We start from the raw sequence: 22,657 nt of genomic DNA, 5'->3' as shown, positions 1-22,657 counted from the left end.
AGACAATCGACCACCCAGCCGTCATGTGAAATGATCCGGGCTAGTTATGTGGGATTTTCCGCTTCGAAGCTTTGAAACATCACTTGGTTCGGGTTAGCATGTCAGCTAGCTGTCATGCCTCTTGGTTTGTTTACATTCTCCGAAGCCGGGGAAGGGAAATGACAAAAGCCCGCCGTAGGTGCAATAAAATATCGTTCGGGAGGTGCGACAGTAAAGGTGAAGTCGACAGTTTTGACCATTATTGAGTAATTTTGCCATGTCGTCCTGAATAAATATATTTTGATTATTTCATATTCCATTTAGCACAAGACTGTTATTTGTCATGACCATGCCATTTATTTAGCTATTGAGGAAAAATACTTGGATAAAAAGAATATCCTGGGAAAAATATTGGAGTAGAGAGACTGAAACAATGGCATTTTGTGGCTCTCTTCATCGGGTTTTCCTCGCTCTGAATAATTCCCCCTCGATGGGCTGAATAGTAAAACCGATGAGCCCAATCTCCCGCTGATGTCATCCAACTGTTGGGGACGCGAGAGCTCTATAATGGTAGGCGTGGCTAACCGGCAGATTAAAAGACTAATTTCTCGTCATCTGCGCTTTGCTAAATTCTTGTATGTAGTCGAATCATCTCAAAATATAATTCTATTTCACATAATAATGCTATTTAAGACTTTTTTTCTCCTGTCGTACGCACTTTAAGTAAGTCCACTCAAATCCGCTCATGCTGCAAAGAACATTTACACACACAATGAGTTGCCGCACCACATTAACACGAGTGTTTAACAAGCTAGACAATAATTGACACATTCGGCGCCTTTTAAGCTAGCGCTCCCTAGCTTCTCTGGCAAGATCAAAGATCCAACGCCTGTCAATTATCGTTAACATTAACAAGCAAACTCCAGTGCACTGATGACCAAGAAAAGCAGCAGGAGGGAGAGTGATAGGCTTTACGTGCATGAAGCAGAAAAACATAAATACTGGACTGTCTCAGGAAATTAGAATACACAATATTCTAATTTTTTGAGACAGTCCTGTGTATATATACAGGACTGTCTCAGGAAATTAGAATACACAATATTCTAATTTCCTGACTGTCTCAGGAAATCCGAAATCTGGCCATTGACTGTCTCAGGAAATTAGAATATTGTGTATTCTAATTTCCTGAGACAGTCCTGTATATATACACAGGACTGTCTCAAAAAATTAGAATATTGTGTATTCTAATTTCCTGAGACAGTCCAGTATATATTTTTGTATTAAAACCCCGAGCCTTTCACCCTATTCCGATCCTCTGAAAAATGGCCAGATTTCGGATCACGTGATCGGATCGTGACATCTCTACACATTATTATATCATATTTGCTGGTTAGCATTTTCTTTATGCTATAGTTATCTGATTACCTGTTAAGAGCTATATTACATTAACATACCTGGTACGTTCTAAGTTAGTTGTTTATGCGTCATGCAACGTTAGCATACCGTACACTTGTTCAGCCTGTTGTTCTCTATGCTATTTTTTATTTTAAATTGCCTTACAAGATGAAATGTCTGGTGTTGATGTTGTATTTTACCAAATAGAGTTCCCCAAAAATGCGACTTATATATGTTTTTTCCCTCTTCATTGAGCATTTTTTTGCTGGTGCAACTTCGAACTTCATGTTCGATTTGTAGTCTGAAAAATACGGTAGATTAGCTTTTTGCTGTAATGTATGACCATTCTAATAAGAAATATCAGAGCAGTAATCATTTTGTGGGCAATATAAAATAAATTCACACTCAGGTGATTTTATGTAAATTAGAATATTATGGAAAACTTTTATTTCAATAGTTCAATTTAAAAAAAATTCCTAAATAAATACTGAATATATAGATTTAATACACATATAGTGAAAGAGAACAAAAGTTTATTTTGAAAAACTAATAAATTTATCCAGAAATTGCTCGGAAATGTTTTCAAGGAGGTCGATAAACTTCTGAGGATTTTGGGTAGCTTCCTGTTGACTACGCAACATTTCTTGGTCACTTCCTATTTATTTAGAATCATATCCTGTTGATTTTTCTGTCAAAATAGTGACCACAAATGGAGATTTTTGTTTTCTCTTGTGTGGGTGGTCCATCAACTGAGATTTTTTTGTGTTTCTGAGTTGAAAGCCAATAAGAGTAAATGAGAATTTAGTTTGTTAATCAGTTACTGAAATAAAAATTTAGGTTGAAAATGACCTGGCAAGTCGTTGCAGCTTTTTTGTTGGGAAAAACATGAGCTGTGAAGTTTTGACTAAAAAATATATAAATCTACATCAATACATGACATTTTTTGTGAGAAAAAAGGAGCAAGACTGTTTAAATTTTTTAATCAAACTTTCGGCTTCTCTCGCTGATCTGGCTTTCTGTTTTCAAAAGACAGTTTTGGAAGTAACTTGTCCAACATTGTTGAACAGAGCCTTCATGGTGAGACAGAGGCACCCTCTTTTTCTTGGACCTATGAGGAGATCAAAGAGGTGCACAAGCGATGGTGGCAGCTGAGAGACAACGCCGTGGAGATATTCCTCACCAACGGTCGAACGCTGCTCTTAGCCTTTGACAACAGCAAGGTAAAATAGTGCTCATTGTGCTATACCATCAGCTATCCTAAAAATGTGATTAAAACACACGTCCATCAATTATTTATAGCGCATTGCCATCGAAGCGTTATCTCGAATCCAGAGTACAACCTGGACTAGTCACCAACCAATTGCAGGACAAAAAAGTATAATGAAATTATTTGGTAAAACTATTTTAAAAAATGCAGAGGCAGAGAGCGACTAAATGATTCTTTAGAGGCTGGTATTATCTCTTAACTTGTAAAAAGATAAAATATAGAACTAGTAAACGACCACAAGATCAGCTGTGCAATAAAAGCCCAAGGTGGCCTAACTTCATTATTGGATTTTTTTACATTCACTGAAAAGTGCTTTCTCCATTGGTGGGTATTTTAATAGGGAAAGTGATTGAACCACTCAAGGGTAAAATTGGTCTTGCATCCAGCGTTTTAAGATTATGGTCCTAAAGGAACTAAATATTTTATTAGTGGGCAGCGTGGTGAACTTGTCATTAGCACTTCTGAGTCTTATACTGATGTATGATGTCAATTTGTTTTGGGATTTTTCCTCTCCAAAGTTCCGTGACGACGTGTACCACAACATTCTTACATCTGATCTGCCCAACCTGCTGGAGCACGGCAACATTACAGCACTCACGCAGCTATGGGGCTCGGGGCAGATCTCCAATTTTGAGTATCTCACACATCTTAACAAGCACGCTGGCCGCTCCTTCAACGACCTCATGCAGTACCCGGTGTTCCCCTTCATCCTGCGAGATTACACCAGTGAAACATTGGATCTGCAAGACCCTAATATCTACAGGTCAGTGCTATTTTTGCTTGAACTTTGCTATGCACTGTATTTTCCAGACTTTAAGTCGCCCTTTTTTTCATAGTTTGGCTGGGCCTGCGAGTTGTACTCAGGTGCGACTTATAATAGTCCTTCTGAAAAAATTAGCATATTGTGATAAAGTTAATTATTTTCTGTAATATACTGATAAACATTAAGACTTTCATATATTTTAGATTCATTACACACAACTGAAGTAGTTCAAGCCTTTCAAGCACAAAAGAGGAAGTAACTATCAGCGGTTAACATGGAAACGAACATGTACGGAACCTTTCTAGCATTTTCCATTCAAAATGCTTTTCGTACATGACTACAGTATTTTTCATTCTGCATACATTATGAGGTAATAACAAAATAGTAACACAGACACTAAGGAAACTAATCAAATCACTGGTTTGGAAAAATGAACGCGCTAGACTGCTCGTTACTAAAAGAAAGTAATCACATTACAATAATGCATTACTGATAACACTGACTAATGTAATTTAAATGTAGAAAGCAAATTTGGCACTAAAATCTGGCTTTTTTTTTTTTTTTTTTACCATTTCATTCCATCTAAAGCAATGTCACTAGGAACGCCTACTTTTTCCCCTCACGAATTCTGGTTGTAAAACCACAACCAGAATTGATCATTTCTAGCTTTATAGTGCTGCACTACAAAGCACAGTGGGGCGAATAAGTATTTAGTCGACCACCAATTGTGCAAGTTCTCCTACTTGAAAAGATTAGAGAGGCCTGTAATCGTCAACATGGGTAAACCTTAACCCTGAGAGACAGAATGTGGAAAAAAAACAGAATTTATTTCCAAATTAGAGTGGAAAATAAGTATTTGGTCACCTACAAACAAGCAAGATTTCTGGCTATGAAAGAGGTCTAACTTCTTCTAACTAGGTCTAACGAGGCTCCACTCGTTACCTGTATTAATGGCACCTGTTTTAACTCATTATCGGTATAAAAGACACCTGTCCACAACTTCAGTCAGTCACACTCCAAACTCCACTATGGGCAAGACCAAAGAGCTGTCAAAGGACACCAGAGACAAAATTGTAGACGTGCACCAGGCTGGGAAGACTGAATCTGCAAAAGCTAAAATGCTTGGTGTAAAGAAATAGACTGTGGGAGCAATTATCAGAAAATGGAAGACATACAAGACCACTCATAATCTCCCTCGATCTGGGGCTCCATGCAAGATCTCACCCCGTGGTGTCAAAATGATGACAAGAACGGTGAGCAAAAATCCCAGAACCACACGGAGGAACCTAGTGAATGACCTACAGACAGCTGGGACCACAGTAACAAAGGCTACTATCAGTAACACAATGCGCCGCCAGGGACTCAAATCCTGCACTGCCAGACGTGTCCCCCTGCTGAAGCCAGTACACGTCCAGGCCCGTCTGCGGTTCGCTAGAGATAATTTAGAAGAGGACTGGGAGAATGTGTTATGGTCAGATGAAACCAAAATAGAACTTGTTGGTAGAAACACAGGTTCTCGTGTTTGGAGGAGAAAGAATACTGAATTGCATCCGAAGAACACCATACCCACTGTGAAGCGTGGGGGTGGAAACATCATGGACCAGGACGACTGATCTGTGTAAAGGAAAGAATGAATGGGGCCATGTGTCGAGAGATTATGAGTGAAAATCTCCTTCCATCATCAAGGCATTGAAGATGAGACGTGGCTGGGTCTTTCAGCATGACAATGACAGAATGACAGCACGGTCACACAGCAACAAGATAATTGAAAGCCTATGGATAGCATGCTAGCAGACTGCAAAATCTACAGCTCATTCTGGGTGTGACATCATCGTCTGTTAGGAGATTTGTTACTGGGTGGGGCCAAGGCAGCTGAGAAAGAAAGACTAATTAGGATCTAATTTCGTTATAAAGCCTTTTCTATGTATGGTCTGCTTTCATTTTAAAGTTGCTGTAGCCTTTCATAGCACCTTTAAAATAGTCTTTTATGTTATGTGTCTTTTTCAACCATAATATGCTCATTTAATAAATAAACAACAAGTTAAAATTTGGCCTGAATACGCAATCCTTCCTTTCGTATGTGTGCCCTATGAATCACAAAAGGATAAGAAGCGAAACATTTTTATCGTATATTTAATTTCATTGTCAAACACTCACTTTGTTTCTTTGTCCTGCGCTGCCGTTCAGGAATTTGAGCAAACCAATTGCCGTCCAGTCAAAAGAGAAAGAAGATCGCTATGTGGATAATTTCAGAGTAAGACCTGTCCTTCATCCAATTGTTTGACGTCCAAAGTTTTGGTAAGACAAAAAATATCTGTTTTTCTTGTGAAGTATTTGGAAGAGGAGTACAGGAAGGGAATCCGGGAGGACGATCCCATGCCTCCCGTCCAGCCTTACCACTATGGCTCTCATTACTCCAACAGCGGCACTGTACTGCACTTCCTGGTCCGAATGCCGCCTTTTACCAAGATGTTTCTAGCCTACCAGGGTGAGTTACTGCTTTTAGTCTTGGCAGAGTCGCCAAGTGTTTTATTCTATACAGTGTTTATAGTTGAGAGTAGTGTTCATGGTTCTTTAAAAGCAGCAAGTAGTTGGAATCTCACTGGTAATGCTTTTAGCGCACGCATCCAACAGTGTGCTACATCAGCCATGAAAGGTTATTTTGTCTTTTATGTTTGTCCTTCATCTCATTTTTTCCCTTCTCGCGTAATTACTTTTTTCATTCATCCAATCTCTCTTGTGATTCTCAGCGACGTCTTTTCATGTGACCGCAAATGTATTCAGCGAGCGACTGTGTCCGAGGTCACCAAAGGGCGTCGTTCCAATCTCTGAATCGAGTTTGTAATTAGATTGTCTTTGGTCTTAATCAGATCAGAGCTTTGATATCCCGGACCGGACGTTTCACTCCATGAACACCACGTGGCGTCTTTCGTCCTATGAGTCCATGACAGATGTGAAGGAGCTCATACCAGAGTTCTTCTATCTCCCAGAATTCTTGGTCAACAGAGAGGGTCATTATGTTTATGCTCACTTTAAAAGCTCCTGAAATTCTCACCCGAAAATCCTTCTCAAAGCATGTTGTTTCTTCAACAGGTTTTGATTTTGGGGTTCGTCAGAACAGCGAGAGGGTAAACCATGTGAATTTACCTCCGTGGGCACGGAACGATCCGCGTCTCTTCATCCTGATTCACCGTCAGGCGCTGGAGTCAGACCAGGTTTCTCAAACGCTGTGTCAGTGGATCGACTTGGTGTTTGGACTCAAGCAGAAAGGCAAAGCTGCGGTCCAGGCTATCAACGTCTTCCACCCGGCTGTGAGAACGCCTCATCACGTTGAATTGAAAATGAAGGACTTATTCTTATGCAGCTATTTTCTGTCAACTGCCCTAGACCTATTTTGGAATGGACGTTTCGGCGGTAGAAGATCCAGTTCAGCGACGAGCACTAGAAACCATGATCAAGACTTACGGACAGACTCCCAGGCAGCTTTTCAACGCATCCCACATCAGCAGGGCCGGTCCTAAGCTCATGATGGAGGGCGAGCTGCCGGCCGCCATGGGTCTCCTGGTTCAGCTCGCTTTTAGAGAAACCAGAGAGCAGGCCAAGGAGATCATCTGTCCGGTAAACCGCCTTCCATGCATTGACTCAACTAAAGGGCGTATTCATACCTGCCCTGTTTGGTCCGGACCAAACCAATAAATTTCGTGGTGCGCAAGCTAGCAAACTCTGATGCGGACCAGCCGGTCCGAGACCTCGCTGGAGAGGTGGTCTCGGTTCGCTTCCAAGCAGACCGTGGTGCGGTTCGCTGTAGCTGTGGAACGGACTGCACCATGGTCCGGACCATTGCAGAAATCACACAACGTTTTGCACGTAACAGGCTTCCGTAGCCAGGAAATGTTGTTTGAATAGCATCACAGTCTGCGGTTAGCATAGAGGTTCAACAAGTAATGAATTAATCGACAACTATTTTGATAACTGATTAATCGTTTAGGACCCCACATCGATTCTTAAATTGGTTCCCAATTAATTTGATAATCGATAGAGTTGAAGGAAATAGTCATCCATTCTGTCTTCAATGCTACAGTTGTATGAAAAAGTATCTGAACCTTTTGGAATTTCTTATATTTCTGACTAAAATCACCGTCAAATGTGATCTGATCTTTCTCAAAATCACATGGATAAAAAAAATACAGTATTTGCTTTAACTAAAACCATCCAAACATTTATAGGTTTTCTTATTTTAATGTGGATAGCATGCAAACAATGACAGAACGGGAAAAAATAAGTGAACCCTCCGCCTAAGGAGATGTAAAGAGCAATTGGAACCAATTTTTACCAAACATTTTAAGTCAGACGTGTGCCCAATCACTGATGAGTGGTTTAAAGCTGCCCTACCCACTATAAAACACACACCTGGTAAGAAATGTCTTGATGAGAAGCATTGTCTGATGTACATATGGCTCGGTCAAAAGAGCTGTCTGAACACCTGCGATCAAGGATTGTTGATTTGTATAAAGCTGGGAAAGGATACAAAACCATCTCTAAAAGTCTGGGTGTTCATCAATCGACAGTCAGAGAAGTTGTCTACAAATAGAGTTTGGCAGTGTTGCTTATCTCCCAATGAGTGGCCGTCCACCAAAGATTACGCCAAGAGTTCAGCGCAGAATACTCAGAGAGGTAATAAAGAACCCTAGAGTGTCTGCTAAAGACTTACAGAAATCACTGTCGGAGTCCAATATCTCTGTGCACGCATCGACTATATGTAAAACTATGGCGTTGGTTGTGTTCATGGGAGGACTCCACGGAGGAAGCCACTGCTGTCTAAAAAAAACATTGTTGCTCGTTTAATGTTCGCAAAAAGGCACTTGGACACTTCACAGACGTTTTGGCTAAATATTTTGTGGATTGATGAAACCAAAGTTGAATTGTTTGGGAGTAACACACAATATCCTGTGTGGAGGAAAAATGGAACAGCTCACTAACATCAAAACTTAATCCCCATCTTGAAGCATGGTGGAGGGAGCATCATGATTTGGGGCTGTTTGCTGCCTCAGGGCCTGGACAAGTTACAATCATTAATGGAAGAATGGATTCAGAAGAACAAAATACACGTTCTGGAGTGGCCAAGTCAAAGTCCAGACTTGAACCCCATTGAGATGCTGTGGCATAACCTAAAAACAGCAATTCATGCCAGACATTCCTGGAATCTGACTAAACTACAGCAGTTTTGTAGAGTACAATCAGATTAGTCCTGATCGATGTGCCAGACTGATCTGCAGCTACAGGAAGCGTCTGTTTAAAATTATTGCTGCCAAAGGGGGTGGGGGGGGAACAAAACATTTCATTTGATTGTTTGCTTACTTATTTTTCCCCCTTCTGTCATTGTTCGCATACTATCTTTATTGAAATATGAAAAACTATAAATGTTTGGGTGGTTTAAGTAACAGCAGACAGTTTTTTCATCTGTGTGATTTTGACAACGATCAGATCACATTTGATGGTGATTTTATGCAGAAATGTGAAAAATTCCAAAAGGTTCAGATACATTTTTTCATACCACTGTACTTGCAATATCCCGAAACAACTTCAAGGCAAATTGTGAAGGTAATTGAAGGAAGTGGCATTTTTCCGATTAATCATTTAATTAATCGTCCGATTGATTGTGAAAATAATCGTTAGTTGCAGCCATAAGTTAGCTGTACGTCGGCTAATTTCACGCAAACGCTTGTAATCGGATAAAAAAAAATATGTTTGCATGTTTGTGGTACTTTGGAGCTCTGTGTTTGTTTACTTCCATATTTTACTGTGTTACCCCGTCCAATGACTGAATGATTTTTGCTAGAGATCGACCGATATGGGTTTTTCAGGACCGATACCGATTATTAGTGGTTAGATGGGCCGATAACAGTTTTTTGGAGCCGATATTCATCTGCAGTAAAAGTATAAAAAGTGGCATTAAAAAAATGAATAATGCAAACACTGAGCTTCATTGAAATGCCTAAAACATGTTTATTGAATCACACAAAGGTGTAAAGGCGCAATACCAGTGTAACGCTATTTACCATTACCATTTAACCAATCAGGACGGGGTGAATATTAGTGCAGAAGACAGCAGGCAGGAGAGAGAGGCACGGCTGCATCTGAGCCGAAATAACCCAGTTTTAAATTTTTTTTAAATGTTTTCATATCGGCCGGTCAGATTTAAAAAAAAAAAAAAAAAAAAAAGGCCAATACCGATATACGTCAAATTTCCAAATATCAGCGCCGATAATCAGCCCGATCAATAATCGGTCTAGCTCTAATTTTTGGACATGCGTAGGTTTGTTGTCAAATCCTGGATCGCTTGCACAAATGGCAATGTGAAAAGGAACCAAATGTATTTTGGTGCCGACCAAAGAAAGCGATCTATGGGCATTCCTGGTGTGAATACGTCCCAAGTCTTACTGTTGGATTTGAAGCCAGGTTTATGTACCCCAAGCTTGGCAAAAAAGAACATGCAGGAAGTCAATGTAGCTTTCGTGGAGGTTGGTAGCTGCTCCCCCAATTGCTGTGATAGCAACCCTCTTTATTCAGGGGAAGACAAAAGGATGGGAGGGCCAGGAAAGTAAACTAGAACATAGGATAGAATACATAGACTACATGGAGGCCACATGGCCGAGGAAAAAGGAAGGCTGACTAGACAGAAGTTATCCTATTTGGTGACTAGCTATAATAAGAAAAGCATAAATGTTAACTTTATGCACAGTACCGTAATTTTCACACTATAAGGTGCACCTGACTATAAGCCGCCACCCTCTAAATTTGACACAAAAACACCATTTGTTCATAGATAAGCCGCAGCTGACAACACTGTTGTTGTCCAACATGCCTCCCAGCATGTACTGCAGCACTACAGATGTAAATAACAAATCAAAATTCTTGTTCTGCGCTAATTATTTCATCAGGTACTGTTCTAGTTGTTTCATTCATTGCTAGTTATGGAATTTGGTAACACTTTATTTGACGGTGGTGCTACTTTTTTCCCCTCATTTTGAATCCTGCGGCTTATAGTCCATTGCGGCTTATTTGTTGATTCATTTGGGTTGATAGGTAACACTTTATGTGACAGTGGCTTCCTAAGACTGTCACAAGACCATCATCATTATGACATGGCACTGCTTATGACAGATGTCATTTTGTGTCATCTGCCAAATGATCTCCCTTTTGAATGGATGTAAAACATCCGGGCTGGACATAAATGGAGTTAGTGACATAATTTGCCGGATGGCACTTAATGACATCTGTCATAAGCATTCATTAATGCCCATGATAATGTCCTGTCTTAATTATGACTGTCTTATGGCAGTCTTATGACGCCGCTGTCAAATAAAGTGTTACCTATTCACCCAAATAAATCAACGAATAAGCCGCACTGGACTATAAGCCACAGGATTCAAAATGAGGGTAAAAAATAACAGTTTATGGTCCAGATATTTTGGTAATTCTAACAATTACCGGGCCATCTCTGCCTCAAAGTCAAAGGTTCTGGGTTAAACGCTCTACTTTGGCATATCCGTACGGAATTTGCATGTGTGGATGTTCTCCAGATAATGACTTCTTTTCCTACATTCCAAAACATCTATGACAGTTGAAGACTATAGCACAAATGTGATAGGATAACCGAGGTAATGTAAGGTATGACCCAGGGGCCGCACATGCCATACTTTATTTTTTAATCGACCAAGCATTTGCATTTTAGTCCAGTGAAATTTGTACATATTTATTTATTATTGTTGATTAAATAACTCATTGACTTATTATAATTTTTCAAAAATACTATAAAAATAAACAGTCACATATAAAATATGCAACAAAATGCATTATTTTAATTTCCATTTTCCAAAGCAACCCATTGTTTTTTTACTGATTTAGGTGAATTTGAGGCCATTTCTTTATGTAACAACCGCTTATCTAAGACAATGGCGTTCTTTCAATTATTCGGGACCAGTTGGCAATGCCTGGTGGTCGAGATGGAAGCTATTGTTTATGATTGAAATATTTTTTCATATTCATATTTTTCTACTGATTGGACGCCCCGTAGTTGAACAATGACTTTAAAAAATATAAACTCGTTCTTCCTCTGGCCAAGACGCACCCTCCAAGTTCGACAACAGGCAGACTTTGGTGAATAATGGTATGATTAAAAAGTGTGATTGAATTACTATTCAAAGAAACCCTGTTGGATTTTTACTGTGGATGACAGGTTGAAGGACATTTTTCCAATCTCCACGCTCTCTCTCTTCCAGAGCCCGTTGCCATGGATCAAAGGCCTGAAGTGGGGCGAGTACGTGGGGTCTCCCAGTTCCCCCGATCCAGTGGTGTGCTTCAGCCAGCCTCACGGCGAGAGGTTTGGATCCCTGCTGGCTCTGCCTACGCGGGCTATCTGTGGATTGTCGCGCAAGTTCTGCCTCCTGATGATTTACAGCAAGGAGCAGGGTAGGCAGACCAACATCTGACACGCAGGAGCTTTAATCCCTACATCCATTGATTCTCATGTACCGTGCAGGTGTCCGCAGCATGCACAGTACAGATATCCAGTGGTCGGCCATCTTGAGTTGGGGGTACGCAGATAACATACTCCGGCTGAAGAGCAAACAGAGCGAACCACCCATCAACTTCATTCAGTGCTCTCCGTTGCATCAGGTGACCAAAATGGCACCTTGGCCGCCGCCGTACAATCGGAAGCCAGGTTTCCTCCGTCTCATGACCCTTGCGTCCCCTCCAGGTGACCAGCTGTGCCTGGGTGCCCGATGGCTGCCAGCTATTTACGGGAAGCAAGTGTGGAGTCATCACCGCCTACAGCAACCGCTTCACTAGCGCCACGGTGGGTATCCATGGCAACATTCCCCTCTAGCCCTCCGCCTCCACGTTATAACATGGCAGGCCCCCTCCTCTTCATCTTCCTCTTCCTTTTAGAGCTGTGCAGCGCTCATACTCTCAGCCTCATTAGTCACATCACAGTTGCTCTTAAAACACATTTCCAGTGAGCCCACAAGTGGGATTAAAAGGTTCAAACAGGGATTCATGTTCCCCCTTCTCTCGTTTGTCGTTTTAAGACCCTCAAAAAAACATCGGTGGGGACATGACAGTCTGTTCTTTCATCTGGCCTGTAGAGTATTAACAATAACAAGAGTCCTAATATTTGTTACATGTATGTAGGTATTTTTAGACCGACAGGAGGTAGTGCTCAAGATCTCACTTGCTTTTTGCTTCTTGGTGAGGACATAAACTAAAATAGATACTTTACCATTATTTGTGGACAGGTCAGAATGAAATTTGGAAGGCATATTTTGATGACTGATGACGATCTTTGGAGCCCGATTTTTTTTTTTTTTTATTGTCTCATGCTGTGTTCAGACCAGATGCGTTTTGTCGCTCGACTTCGCGTAGCTAGCCCTACGCCCTTCGCCAAATGCTTTTTTGTATTCACACCGACCTTTATGTCACCAAAAATTGAAGTCCACGTACCCCAAACAACTTCTGGTTCACATAACGTAAATATTAGTAATTTAACGACTTGAATCTCATAATTTTACTACTTTTTTCCTCCTAATTCTACTTCAATCTCCTAATATTATGCCAAAAGTAGTTTTGTGTTGATAAAAATCTTACGTTGGTAAAAGTCTCAGCCTGTGAAACCAACAAAATTCCGCTTCATGTAATGTTAAATTAAGCAAGAAAACAACTTTTATCTCGTAATATTACTGGGGTTGTTCCGATCATGTTTTTTTGCTCCCGATCCGATCCCGATCGTTTTAGTTTGAGTATCTGCCGATCCAAAGATTTCCCGATCCGATTGCTTTTTTTTTTTGCTCCCGATTCAATTCCAATCATTCTCGATAATTTTTCCCGATCATATACATTTTGGCAATGCATTAAGAAAAAAATGAATAACACTCGGACGAATATATACATTCAACATACAGTACATAAGTACTGTATTTGTTTATTATGACAATAAATCCTCAAGATGGCATTTACATTATTAACATTCTCTCTGTGAGAGGGACCTACGGATAGAAACACTTTTAATTTTTAAAGGATAAATGTGACTGTATATTGTGACTAAATATTGCCATCTAGTGTATTTGTTGAGCTTTCAGTATGATACTGTAGCCATTTTACTGGTCTGGCCAAATGCATGATGGGAAGTGCAACCATGACTGTGCGTAGTGGCACCAATTGATATATCTTCTCTGCGTTGGGAAATAACATAGGGTGTTAAGAAAAAGATCAACTACTACCTTTCTTCCCCACATTGCTTCCCACGATATTTCTGGTTGTTGAGAGAGGGATTGTAAGTCTTTAGCCAAATAAATAAAGGATCCAAAGGCTGTCAGAAATCTCTCTACTCATTTTACGCTGCCTTTTAGCTCTATATATAGGTAAAACGGCGCCATTATAGATTGAACGCGATAATGCGTGAGTGGATCGTGCAGTGCATGCGTTAATTGCGTTAAATATTTTAACGTGATTAATTTTTTAAAAATTAATTACCGCTATTAACCCGATAAATTTGATAGCCCTACTTTAAGCCAAAACTAAAGACTGGATGAGTGTAAGACATTTTGTCTGTAACGTTAAATACAATTAGAAAACAATTTAATTAAAAAATATATATATATTTAAAAAAGGCATGTCCGATATTTTTTTGCCGATTCCAATACTTTGAAAATGACGTGATCGGACCCGATCGATCGGCATCCCGATCGACATCTTTAAATATTACCATTTGAATCCTTTCATTTTTCAATATGTAACTTAATTCTCGTATTAATTCCTAGTATTGCAAATTTTATCCCCTTAATATTTTGACTACTCTCGTTATTTTTCTTTGGACTTTTGTTGACTGGATGTTGAGGAAGGTTCTGGGCCAGCTCCGGCACCTGAAGTCACGTGAATGAGAAAACGTATTTGATTGGCTGGTTCCTCATCGTCGCTGAAATCTGTCGCAGAAAGATCTAATCAGCCATCCTATCTGCGCCGCAAAATTTGAAAGAGCAACATTATAGGGCGCCATTTTATTTGGTCGAAGTGGCGACATTGGCGATTACAGTGACTTTTTATGGGAAACCATCTCGCAACAAGGAAAAGCCGCGTCCTGTCTGAATGCAGCTACAGGGCTCATAAATTGGTTGCGGACTTATTGTTGCCTTTAGCTTCTGAGTTTACAATCAGAAGGCATGCTTGTTCTTTGGATGTGCTTTTGGGTGTCATTTGTTTCATTTCTGTTTCTTAAAACCAGTGCTCTCAGATTACAATTAGGGCTGTCAAACGATTAAAATTTTTAATCGAGTTAATTACAGCTTAAAAATTAATTAATCGTAATTAATCGCAATTAATCGCAATTCAAACCATCATAAAATATGCCATATTTTTCTGTAAATTATTGTTGGAATGGAAAGATAAGACAAGATGGATATATACATTCAACATACGGTACATAAGGACTGTATTTGTTTATTATAACAATAAATCAACAAGATGGCATTAACATTATTAACATTCTGTTAAAGTGTTCCATGGATAGAAAGACTTGTAGTTCTTAAAAGATGAATATTAGTACAAGTTATAGAAATGTTATATTAAAACGCCTCTTAATGTTTTCGTTTTAATAAAATTTGTAAAATTTTCAATCAAAAAATAAACTAGTAGCCCTATTCTGTCCTCAGTGTGTGTGAGTACACAAATTGACAGATAGCGAACATAAGTTCCAAAAAGAAATCAGACGGTGTGGCAAAGTTGCATGGGCTTTACTGAAGTCATCTCTTTTTAACAGGAGCACGTTTCTTGTATTTTTGTAAAACTGAAAATAACAAGGCAATGTGTCAATAACTTGCATAAATCACAAAATAACATAAAATGTACACACACGTGTCCATTTGAGCAGTAGCACTAGCCAATTAGCTCACAAGCATCTAACAATGTAACTGCATTTCACCATATATGTGAACAAATTCAAATACACATCATCAATAACTATCTAATGCTCATGAATATAAACAAAGGAGGAATATAACTCACAAGCGATGCATATATTAGACACAAACAGTGTGATGGGGCTATGAGAACTGCCACTGAATACTGGATGCGGACGTTAGCTGGTCTGAATAGCACTGTCTATTAGTGTGAGTTCGCGTCAACATATAATCACGTCAGAAAAGCGCGCCGAAACCCAAATAATCAGCTGCACTGAATCGCTAGCAGAGGGCGACATTACGCCACATAACATATGCAAGTCACACCCAAGCGCCAGCAGAGGGCGGAAAAACTCCATAAAACACAATTAACAAGTTGGCCTTTCACTGTACTGACATTTAAATCTGTCTGAGCGGGCCTAGTGCGTTAATTGCGTCAAATATTTTAACGTGATTAATTTAAAAAATTAATTAACGCCCGTTAACGCGATAATTTTGACAGCCCTAATTACAATAGCACGTAACTAAGGAACGCGTTATTGTAATCTGATTACTTTCTTTCAGTAACGAGCACTCTAACACGTCTATTTTTCCAAACCGGTAATCCGATTAAAATTAGCTTCCTTAGTGTCTGTGCGTTACTATTTTGTTATTGCCTCATAATGTATGTAGAATGAAGCATACTAGTATTGTAATCATGTACGAAGAGCATTTTGAATATAAAATGTTAGAATGGTTCCCATTACGCGTTCGTTTCCATAGTAACGGCTCAGTTACTTCCTGTTTTGGAACGCGTGAGGATCCTGGTTGCACATTTGAGCCGAGTGCAGCCACGTGTTGAGATTTACGAGGGAAGTTTGATCTTTATCGTTGATTAATTTTGTCGTGTTCTAGCAATATTGGCGCCGCTACATGCCGTTTCGTAACATTGCCGTTGCAACGGTAGTCATCGGCGAGCATTGTTAACATCATATTCTTGTTGCACATTTGTGCCTTGAGGTGACGTGTTCGTTTAGCATCTCTGGGATGTGTTGTTAGTCCGATTAAGCGTAAAATGTTTAGTTGCCGCCACGTTTTGTCGACAATTTGATCGCGTGTGTTTACAGCGTACTTACGGGTTGTGCGCACGCATTCACGCCCACCTTTCTGTTTATTGCACTGTTCAATTCTTTTGTGTGTTGTTGATTATTATGCAGTCAATTTGCATTGTTTTACATTGGCACTGATATGATGTTAACCCCTAGACCCTAACCTGAAGTTTAGAATTTTTGACATTAGGCTTAATCTTCGAGTTAGCAGGGGTTTAATTAATTGGTGGAGTTCATTTAAACAAATTCCATGCAGTTTGTCAGTTTGTTAGTTTCAGGGCTCCAGAGTGGCTAAACTAGCATAGTTAATGGTGGTTGAAATCAACTCCATCGACTAATTAACACCCCGCAAACTCGAAGATTAAGCCTTATATAAAAAATTTTGATCTTCCCCTTTAAATTCAATTATCGGAAAGTCAATTACATGCTATGACATTTTTTCTGTATTCTTATGTTGAGGCAGCAAAGGGAGAAAATTTGGTAAAAAGTAACCGATAAATTACTTTTAAAGTGACTTGGTTACTTTGATAAAGTAATCAGAAAAGTAATTAGATTACTTTTTTTAGGCGTAATCAGTAATTAAAAAAACTTTTTCAAGTAATCTATGACAACACTGTTTATAACATTGGGAACATTTATTTAAAACAACAACAACAACAAAACATAATATTTCAAACACTGATTATTATTTGTTGAACGTGTGCCCCATGCAACCATATTACCATTACGCTTTTCAACACTGTAGAAGGAGTGGGGGAAAAAAATCATATGATGTTATGCATATAATCAGAATAAAACTTTTTTCCCTTTCAACTAATGACACAAGTAAGTTCCCCTCTTGGTCAGCAGTAACAGCTAACTAAACACCGAGCTTCTACTGTTGGGAAAATGCTAACATTAGTATGGATTGCTGTTACTGAGATTTTGCCAATTATGTTAATATGCAAAATCATGGGATAAAAATGAATTTCTTTGAGACTTTATTACCTGTGATTGATGATTGTGGAGTATAAAATCAGAAAAGTGAAGGCTTATTTTTCAAGAATTTTGAAAACAAGCCCAATGTGAGCATTGAGCGTCCAATGTGTCTCTGGCCTTGCAGTCGGACATGGAGGTGGAATCCCAGGTTTACCTGTACGGACATACGGGTGAAGTTACCAGCCTATTTGTGTGCAAACCTTATAGCATTCTCATCAGCGTCAGTACCGACGGTACCTGCATCCTCTGGGACCTTAACAGGTCAGTTTTGTGGCATTTAAGGTCCAAGGACGCATCTTTTTTTGGGTGTCCGTGCAAATTAAGATCATATTTTGGTGTGGTCTATTCCAGGCTCTGTTATGTGCAAAGCCTCACGGGCCATAAAAGCCCAGTGACGGCAGTTTCTGCGAGTGAGACCACAGGTGACATTGCAACAGTTTGCGACTCAGGTGAGGTGATTTTAATTTCTTTAGTGAGCTTTTGAGTGTTTTCCATCCACAAGCCTATATTTATTCTCAGGTCACTTTAACCATAGTATTTGTTCTCCTTTTTGCGCGTGTTTAGTGGGCGGAGGTAGCGACCTGCGTCTGTGGACCGTGAACGGCGACCTGATTGGCCACGTGCACTGCAGAGAGATCATTTGCTCCGTGGCTTTCTCCAATCAGCCAGAGGGCGTGTCCGTCAACGTCATTGCTGGCGGGCTGGAAAATGGCGTTGTCAGGTCAAGTTTGTTTTCATTTTTAAAACTCATTTACTTATTTAAAAATTGTTTAAATAAAAATAAATAAATACAACTGTGTTATTGAGGGCCATAACTCGGTTTACGTCTGTTTTTATTTATTTTAAATGTATTAAGTTTTGTTTTTCCTAACATTTTATTAATAATTTTATTTCAGTCGTGAGGCAAACTTTTTCTATGGCTTCCTGCTTCCAAAATATTCTTTGGTAATACTTGATTTGACAGCGCCCTCATAACACTGTTATAAGACCGTCATAAATCTGACCTGGCATTGTCATGAGCATTAATGAATGCTTATGACAGGCCCTGCTGCTTACTTAGGTGATAGTTGAATGTCAATGCGATGTAATGGTAAGTGTATGGTCAAAAATAACAACCACACGTTTTTCTGCCATTCAGAATGAATGGAAAATTTGGACGTCCATAGCCGTCAATGACATGGACGTGCATGGCCTGCAAATATGCCATATACCAAAAAAAATGCTACATACAAAAAAAAAGCCATGCACCAAATGCCACTGTGTCGCATATAAAAAAAATACCACATCCCAAAATCCATTTTGCCACATGCCAAAACAATGCCACATTCCAAAATCCATTTTGCCACATACCCAAAATAATACCACAATCCATTTTGCCATATACGTAAAAAATGCCACGTAGCAAAATCCATTTTGCAACATACCCCCCAAAAAATGCCACATACCAAAATCCATTTTACCAAATACCCCCCAAAAATGCCAAATACCAAAATCCATTTTGCCACATACCCAAAAAATGCCAAATACAAAAATCCATTTTGCCACATACCCAAAAAATGCCAAATACGAAAATCCATTTTCCCACATACCCAAAAAATGCCAAATACCAAAATCCATTTTGCCACACACCAAAAAAGCCACATACCACAATCCATTTTGTCATATACGAAAAAAATGCAACATACCAAATAAAAAATGCCATATACCCAAAGCCATTTTGCCACATACCATACCAAAAAAAATGCCACATACCCCCCAAAAAATGCCACATACCAAAATCCATTTTGCCACATATCCCCAAAAAATGCCGCATAACAAAATCCATTTTGCCATATACCAAAAACATGCCACATACCAAAATCCATTTTGCCACATACCCAAAATAATGCCACATACGACAATCCATTTTGCCATATACAAAAAAATTTCCACATACATTATAAAAATCCCAAATACCAAAATCCATTTTGCCACATACGACACCAAAAATGCCACATACCAAAAAATGCCTCATACCAAAATCCATTTTGCCACATACCAATAAAAATGCTGCATACCAAAAGCCATTTTTCCACATACCAAAGAAACGCCACATACAAAAATCCATTTTGCCACATTCCAAAAAAATGCCACATACAAAATAAAAATGCCATATACCAAAAGCCATTTTGCTACCTACCAAAAGAAATGCCACATACCAAAATCCATTCCACTCCAGACCCAGTGCCAGAGGAAGCAAAACAACCCCAAAACATCATTGAACCTCCACCATGTTTGACTGTAGGCACTGTGTTCTTTTTTTTTGTAGGCCTCATTCTTTTTCTGGCACTGGGTGTCTTGACAGTGTGCAAGGAGTCATGAAATCTGGAGACCATCAGAATGTTTTGGGCTGCAATGTAGGCTGTAGTGTCAGAAAACTGGATCTGCGTTAGAGGTCATGGGTATTCCAACAGGACAATGACCCAAAACGTACCTCAACACTTGTAATTACATTAGTTTCTGTGAGTAATGCTGTATATTCTGGAAAAATTCCAGGGGTGCCAATAATTTCGTCCATGACTGTACATTTTTATACTCTGCAACACTCCCGTAAAATGCAGAAAAGGAAATACTGTAAAAAGTACAGCACTGTAACGTTTGGAACTTTTGTTCAAATAATAAAAACTTTTTTTTTTTGGTATCGGATCGGGACTCTGTATCGTCACATTCTCAAAATCAGGTGACTCGGAAGCAAAAATATGTAATCAGGGCATTCCGATTACCTATTCCTTAATGCAGTGTTTTTCAACCTTTTCTGAGTCACGGCACATTTTTACATAGGAAAAAATGTTGCGGCACACCACAAACCAAAAATGTTCCAAAATTACTTCCTGTACAGTATATATTATTATCCGATAATTTCTCAATATTTATTCTAACTCAGTGTAACTTGAGCCTGTTTAGATGAACACAAAACCGATATCCTGGCTGGGATTGTAGAAAGACGCACATAAAGGTGTATTTTTTTTATTTTTATTTTTTTTATATCGCAGTTAGGCTTGAAAAGCTCAGACTTATCAGAGAGGGGGACTTTAGCAATGTCTTTACCCGCATCAGGGCTGAGCATCTCGTTGACAATTACTTTGCAGGCAGGTAGTATTAATTTTTCTGCCTCAGTGTGGGACTTTTTGAATTTAGCAACAAGTTCAGCAACAAGGCTTTCATGGCTTTTCTCATTTACCTTTGTAGTTTTTCTCAAAAAAGTTGCCCATTTCTCTGTGTTTTCACAAAGGCAAACAAAATAGTCCATCGACTTGTTTTGAAGCCACGGGTGTTTCGTTTGGAGATGACATTTAAGCTTGCTTGGCACCATGGCGCTGTTGGAGAGTTGCTTGTGTCGCATTCAAGATCTGCTTGGATTTATAGCCATCAGCCACCTTGCTGTCCTCGAGAATGTGTTGGGATTAAACACAGGGGGAGGCAGGGTACCCGCGGGTTATTAAAAGTATTAAAAAAGTATTGAATTTAGTTTTCCATTATTAAAGGTATTAAAAGTATTAAATTAGCTGTTGTAAGTCTGGAATTTTTTTCACCGTGGTCTTAATTTTCAAGAACATCTCTGTGCAACCTAAATGATATTTGTGACCTTTTTTTTTTTTTTTTTTAAATCCATAACGAAGATGACGCATAGAATTTTTACGATTCACTGCACTACAAATCGAAATGCAACTTTTTTTTTTTAATCCAAATTGTTTATTTTATAACAAGTATTCCTTAGTTTATCATTCATACATCGTTAATATATAGTTATTTCAAAAAGTTAGCGAGAAAGAACCCTGGCCCGGCCCGACGTAATAATTGACATTTTAATTTTGGTCATGTTTTCAGTTTAATTTAGCTGTTTCCAGCTTGCTATGTTTATAATTGCGATGTTTGTTTACCGCTTTTCCTCTTACTGCCAAGAGGGAGGAAGTTACATCGGCCGCCGCTATGATATTTAAGTCATCCGCCATCTGCTGTGACCCGGGAATTTAACGCCTGCTTTCACGCACACTGCTTCACATGTCAGTCGACACGGGAAATTGTTTTCACACACAACTGCTGCACGGTTAAGTCCCGCGATATTCCTGTTGTTTTGGAGTATGTGATAGGGGCTCAAGTTACATCCAGATACTTTAGGTTGCAGTTTATGGGTCATGCGAAGGCAGTGGACCTGCTTAAACATTTCGGTTTGCCTTTCGAATGAATGTGAATTTCGCCGTTTTTAACTCAAGAGTTAGCCATGTTCACTGGGGTCTTGGCAGATGCACTAGCGGCTAGCCTGTTACAGAAGATGGCTGATCTGAGTCCTGTCCTCCTCCTCTTTTTGTCCATAATTATTGTGTGCGTGTGTGTGTTCAAAAAAATTCTGACAGACTTTATAATGTTACTTTAAATGTGTTTTAATTGTATCTTCAATATATGTGCATTCGTTTGTCAAACACACTTAGTAATTGAGGTTAAATTTGATGTTCAGTGCTTTATTTATTTAATATGATTCAATATGATCTAAATAATGGGTGCAAGAAAAGTATTCATTTTCAGTTGAAATGGCATTAAAAAAGGTCTTAAAAGTCTTGAATTTAGATTTATCAATTCTTGGGGGACCATGGGGAGGATTGACAGTCGTCACATATGGAACGGACACTTTCGTGTATGTCGACACTTGACGAGTGTAATCCAATGATGTACAGTAGACGTGCTGGGGTTCAAATTGTTGCGGACAGCAAGGTGGCTAGAAATCCGAGCAGCTCTTGAACGCGACACGAGCAATACCTCGCTCATTTGCACACAACCGAAACCTTCTATCTAGTCCTTACTTCTGCAACTCCGCCCGACGACGTAAAAAAAAAAAAAAAAAAAAAAAGTGATATTGGATAATTTCTCGCAGCACACTTTACAATCTGTCACAGCACACTGGTTGAAAAACACTGCATTATTCTACGTAAACAAAACATTCACTCACTTGATGTCAACACAATCACATGGTGCGTCAAAGCTGAAGTTCATATTGCAAATGTGAACCAGCGAGCAAGGCGAGAAAAGTGCCTTTCTTCGAACTATGACTGGTTTATCATAAATCATGGTACCACAACATATTAAAGTAATACTTAGTGATAATTCCTCATATCTTTTTAGACTGTGGAGCACATGGGACTTGAAACCAGTGAGAGAGATCACCTTTCCCAAGTCATGCAAACCCATCATCAGGTAG

General features: G+C 39.3%; 1 protein-coding gene across 12 annotated transcripts in view; it reads left to right on the top strand.

Annotated features, from left to right (window-relative positions):
* Positions 1-22,657, top strand: part of lyst (lysosomal trafficking regulator) — a 131,191-nt gene that overhangs the window by 100,987 nt on the left and 7,547 nt on the right. For all 12 annotated transcript variants that reach the window (XM_057847853.1, XM_057847852.1, XM_057847858.1 and 9 more), the window contains 14 exons: positions 2,442-2,594; positions 3,160-3,404; positions 5,592-5,658; positions 5,736-5,892; positions 6,275-6,415; positions 6,498-6,715; positions 6,792-7,022; positions 11,687-11,876; positions 11,947-12,083; positions 12,166-12,264; positions 17,549-17,685; positions 17,776-17,873; positions 17,989-18,145; positions 22,582-22,653. In XM_057847853.1, the coding sequence (XP_057703836.1) occupies positions 2,442-2,594; positions 3,160-3,404; positions 5,592-5,658; positions 5,736-5,892; positions 6,275-6,415; positions 6,498-6,715; positions 6,792-7,022; positions 11,687-11,876; positions 11,947-12,083; positions 12,166-12,264; positions 17,549-17,685; positions 17,776-17,873; positions 17,989-18,145; positions 22,582-22,653 (2,102 nt within the window). The remainder of the gene's footprint in view (positions 1-2,441; positions 2,595-3,159; positions 3,405-5,591; positions 5,659-5,735; positions 5,893-6,274; positions 6,416-6,497; positions 6,716-6,791; positions 7,023-11,686; positions 11,877-11,946; positions 12,084-12,165; positions 12,265-17,548; positions 17,686-17,775; positions 17,874-17,988; positions 18,146-22,581; positions 22,654-22,657) is intronic.

This window comes from Corythoichthys intestinalis, chromosome 10 (genome assembly GCF_030265065.1).
Source record: "Corythoichthys intestinalis isolate RoL2023-P3 chromosome 10, ASM3026506v1, whole genome shotgun sequence".
Taxonomy (NCBI): Eukaryota; Metazoa; Chordata; class Actinopteri; order Syngnathiformes; family Syngnathidae; genus Corythoichthys; species Corythoichthys intestinalis.
Note: the sequence above shows the minus strand (reverse complement) of the source record. Positions and strands in the feature narration are given on the sequence as shown.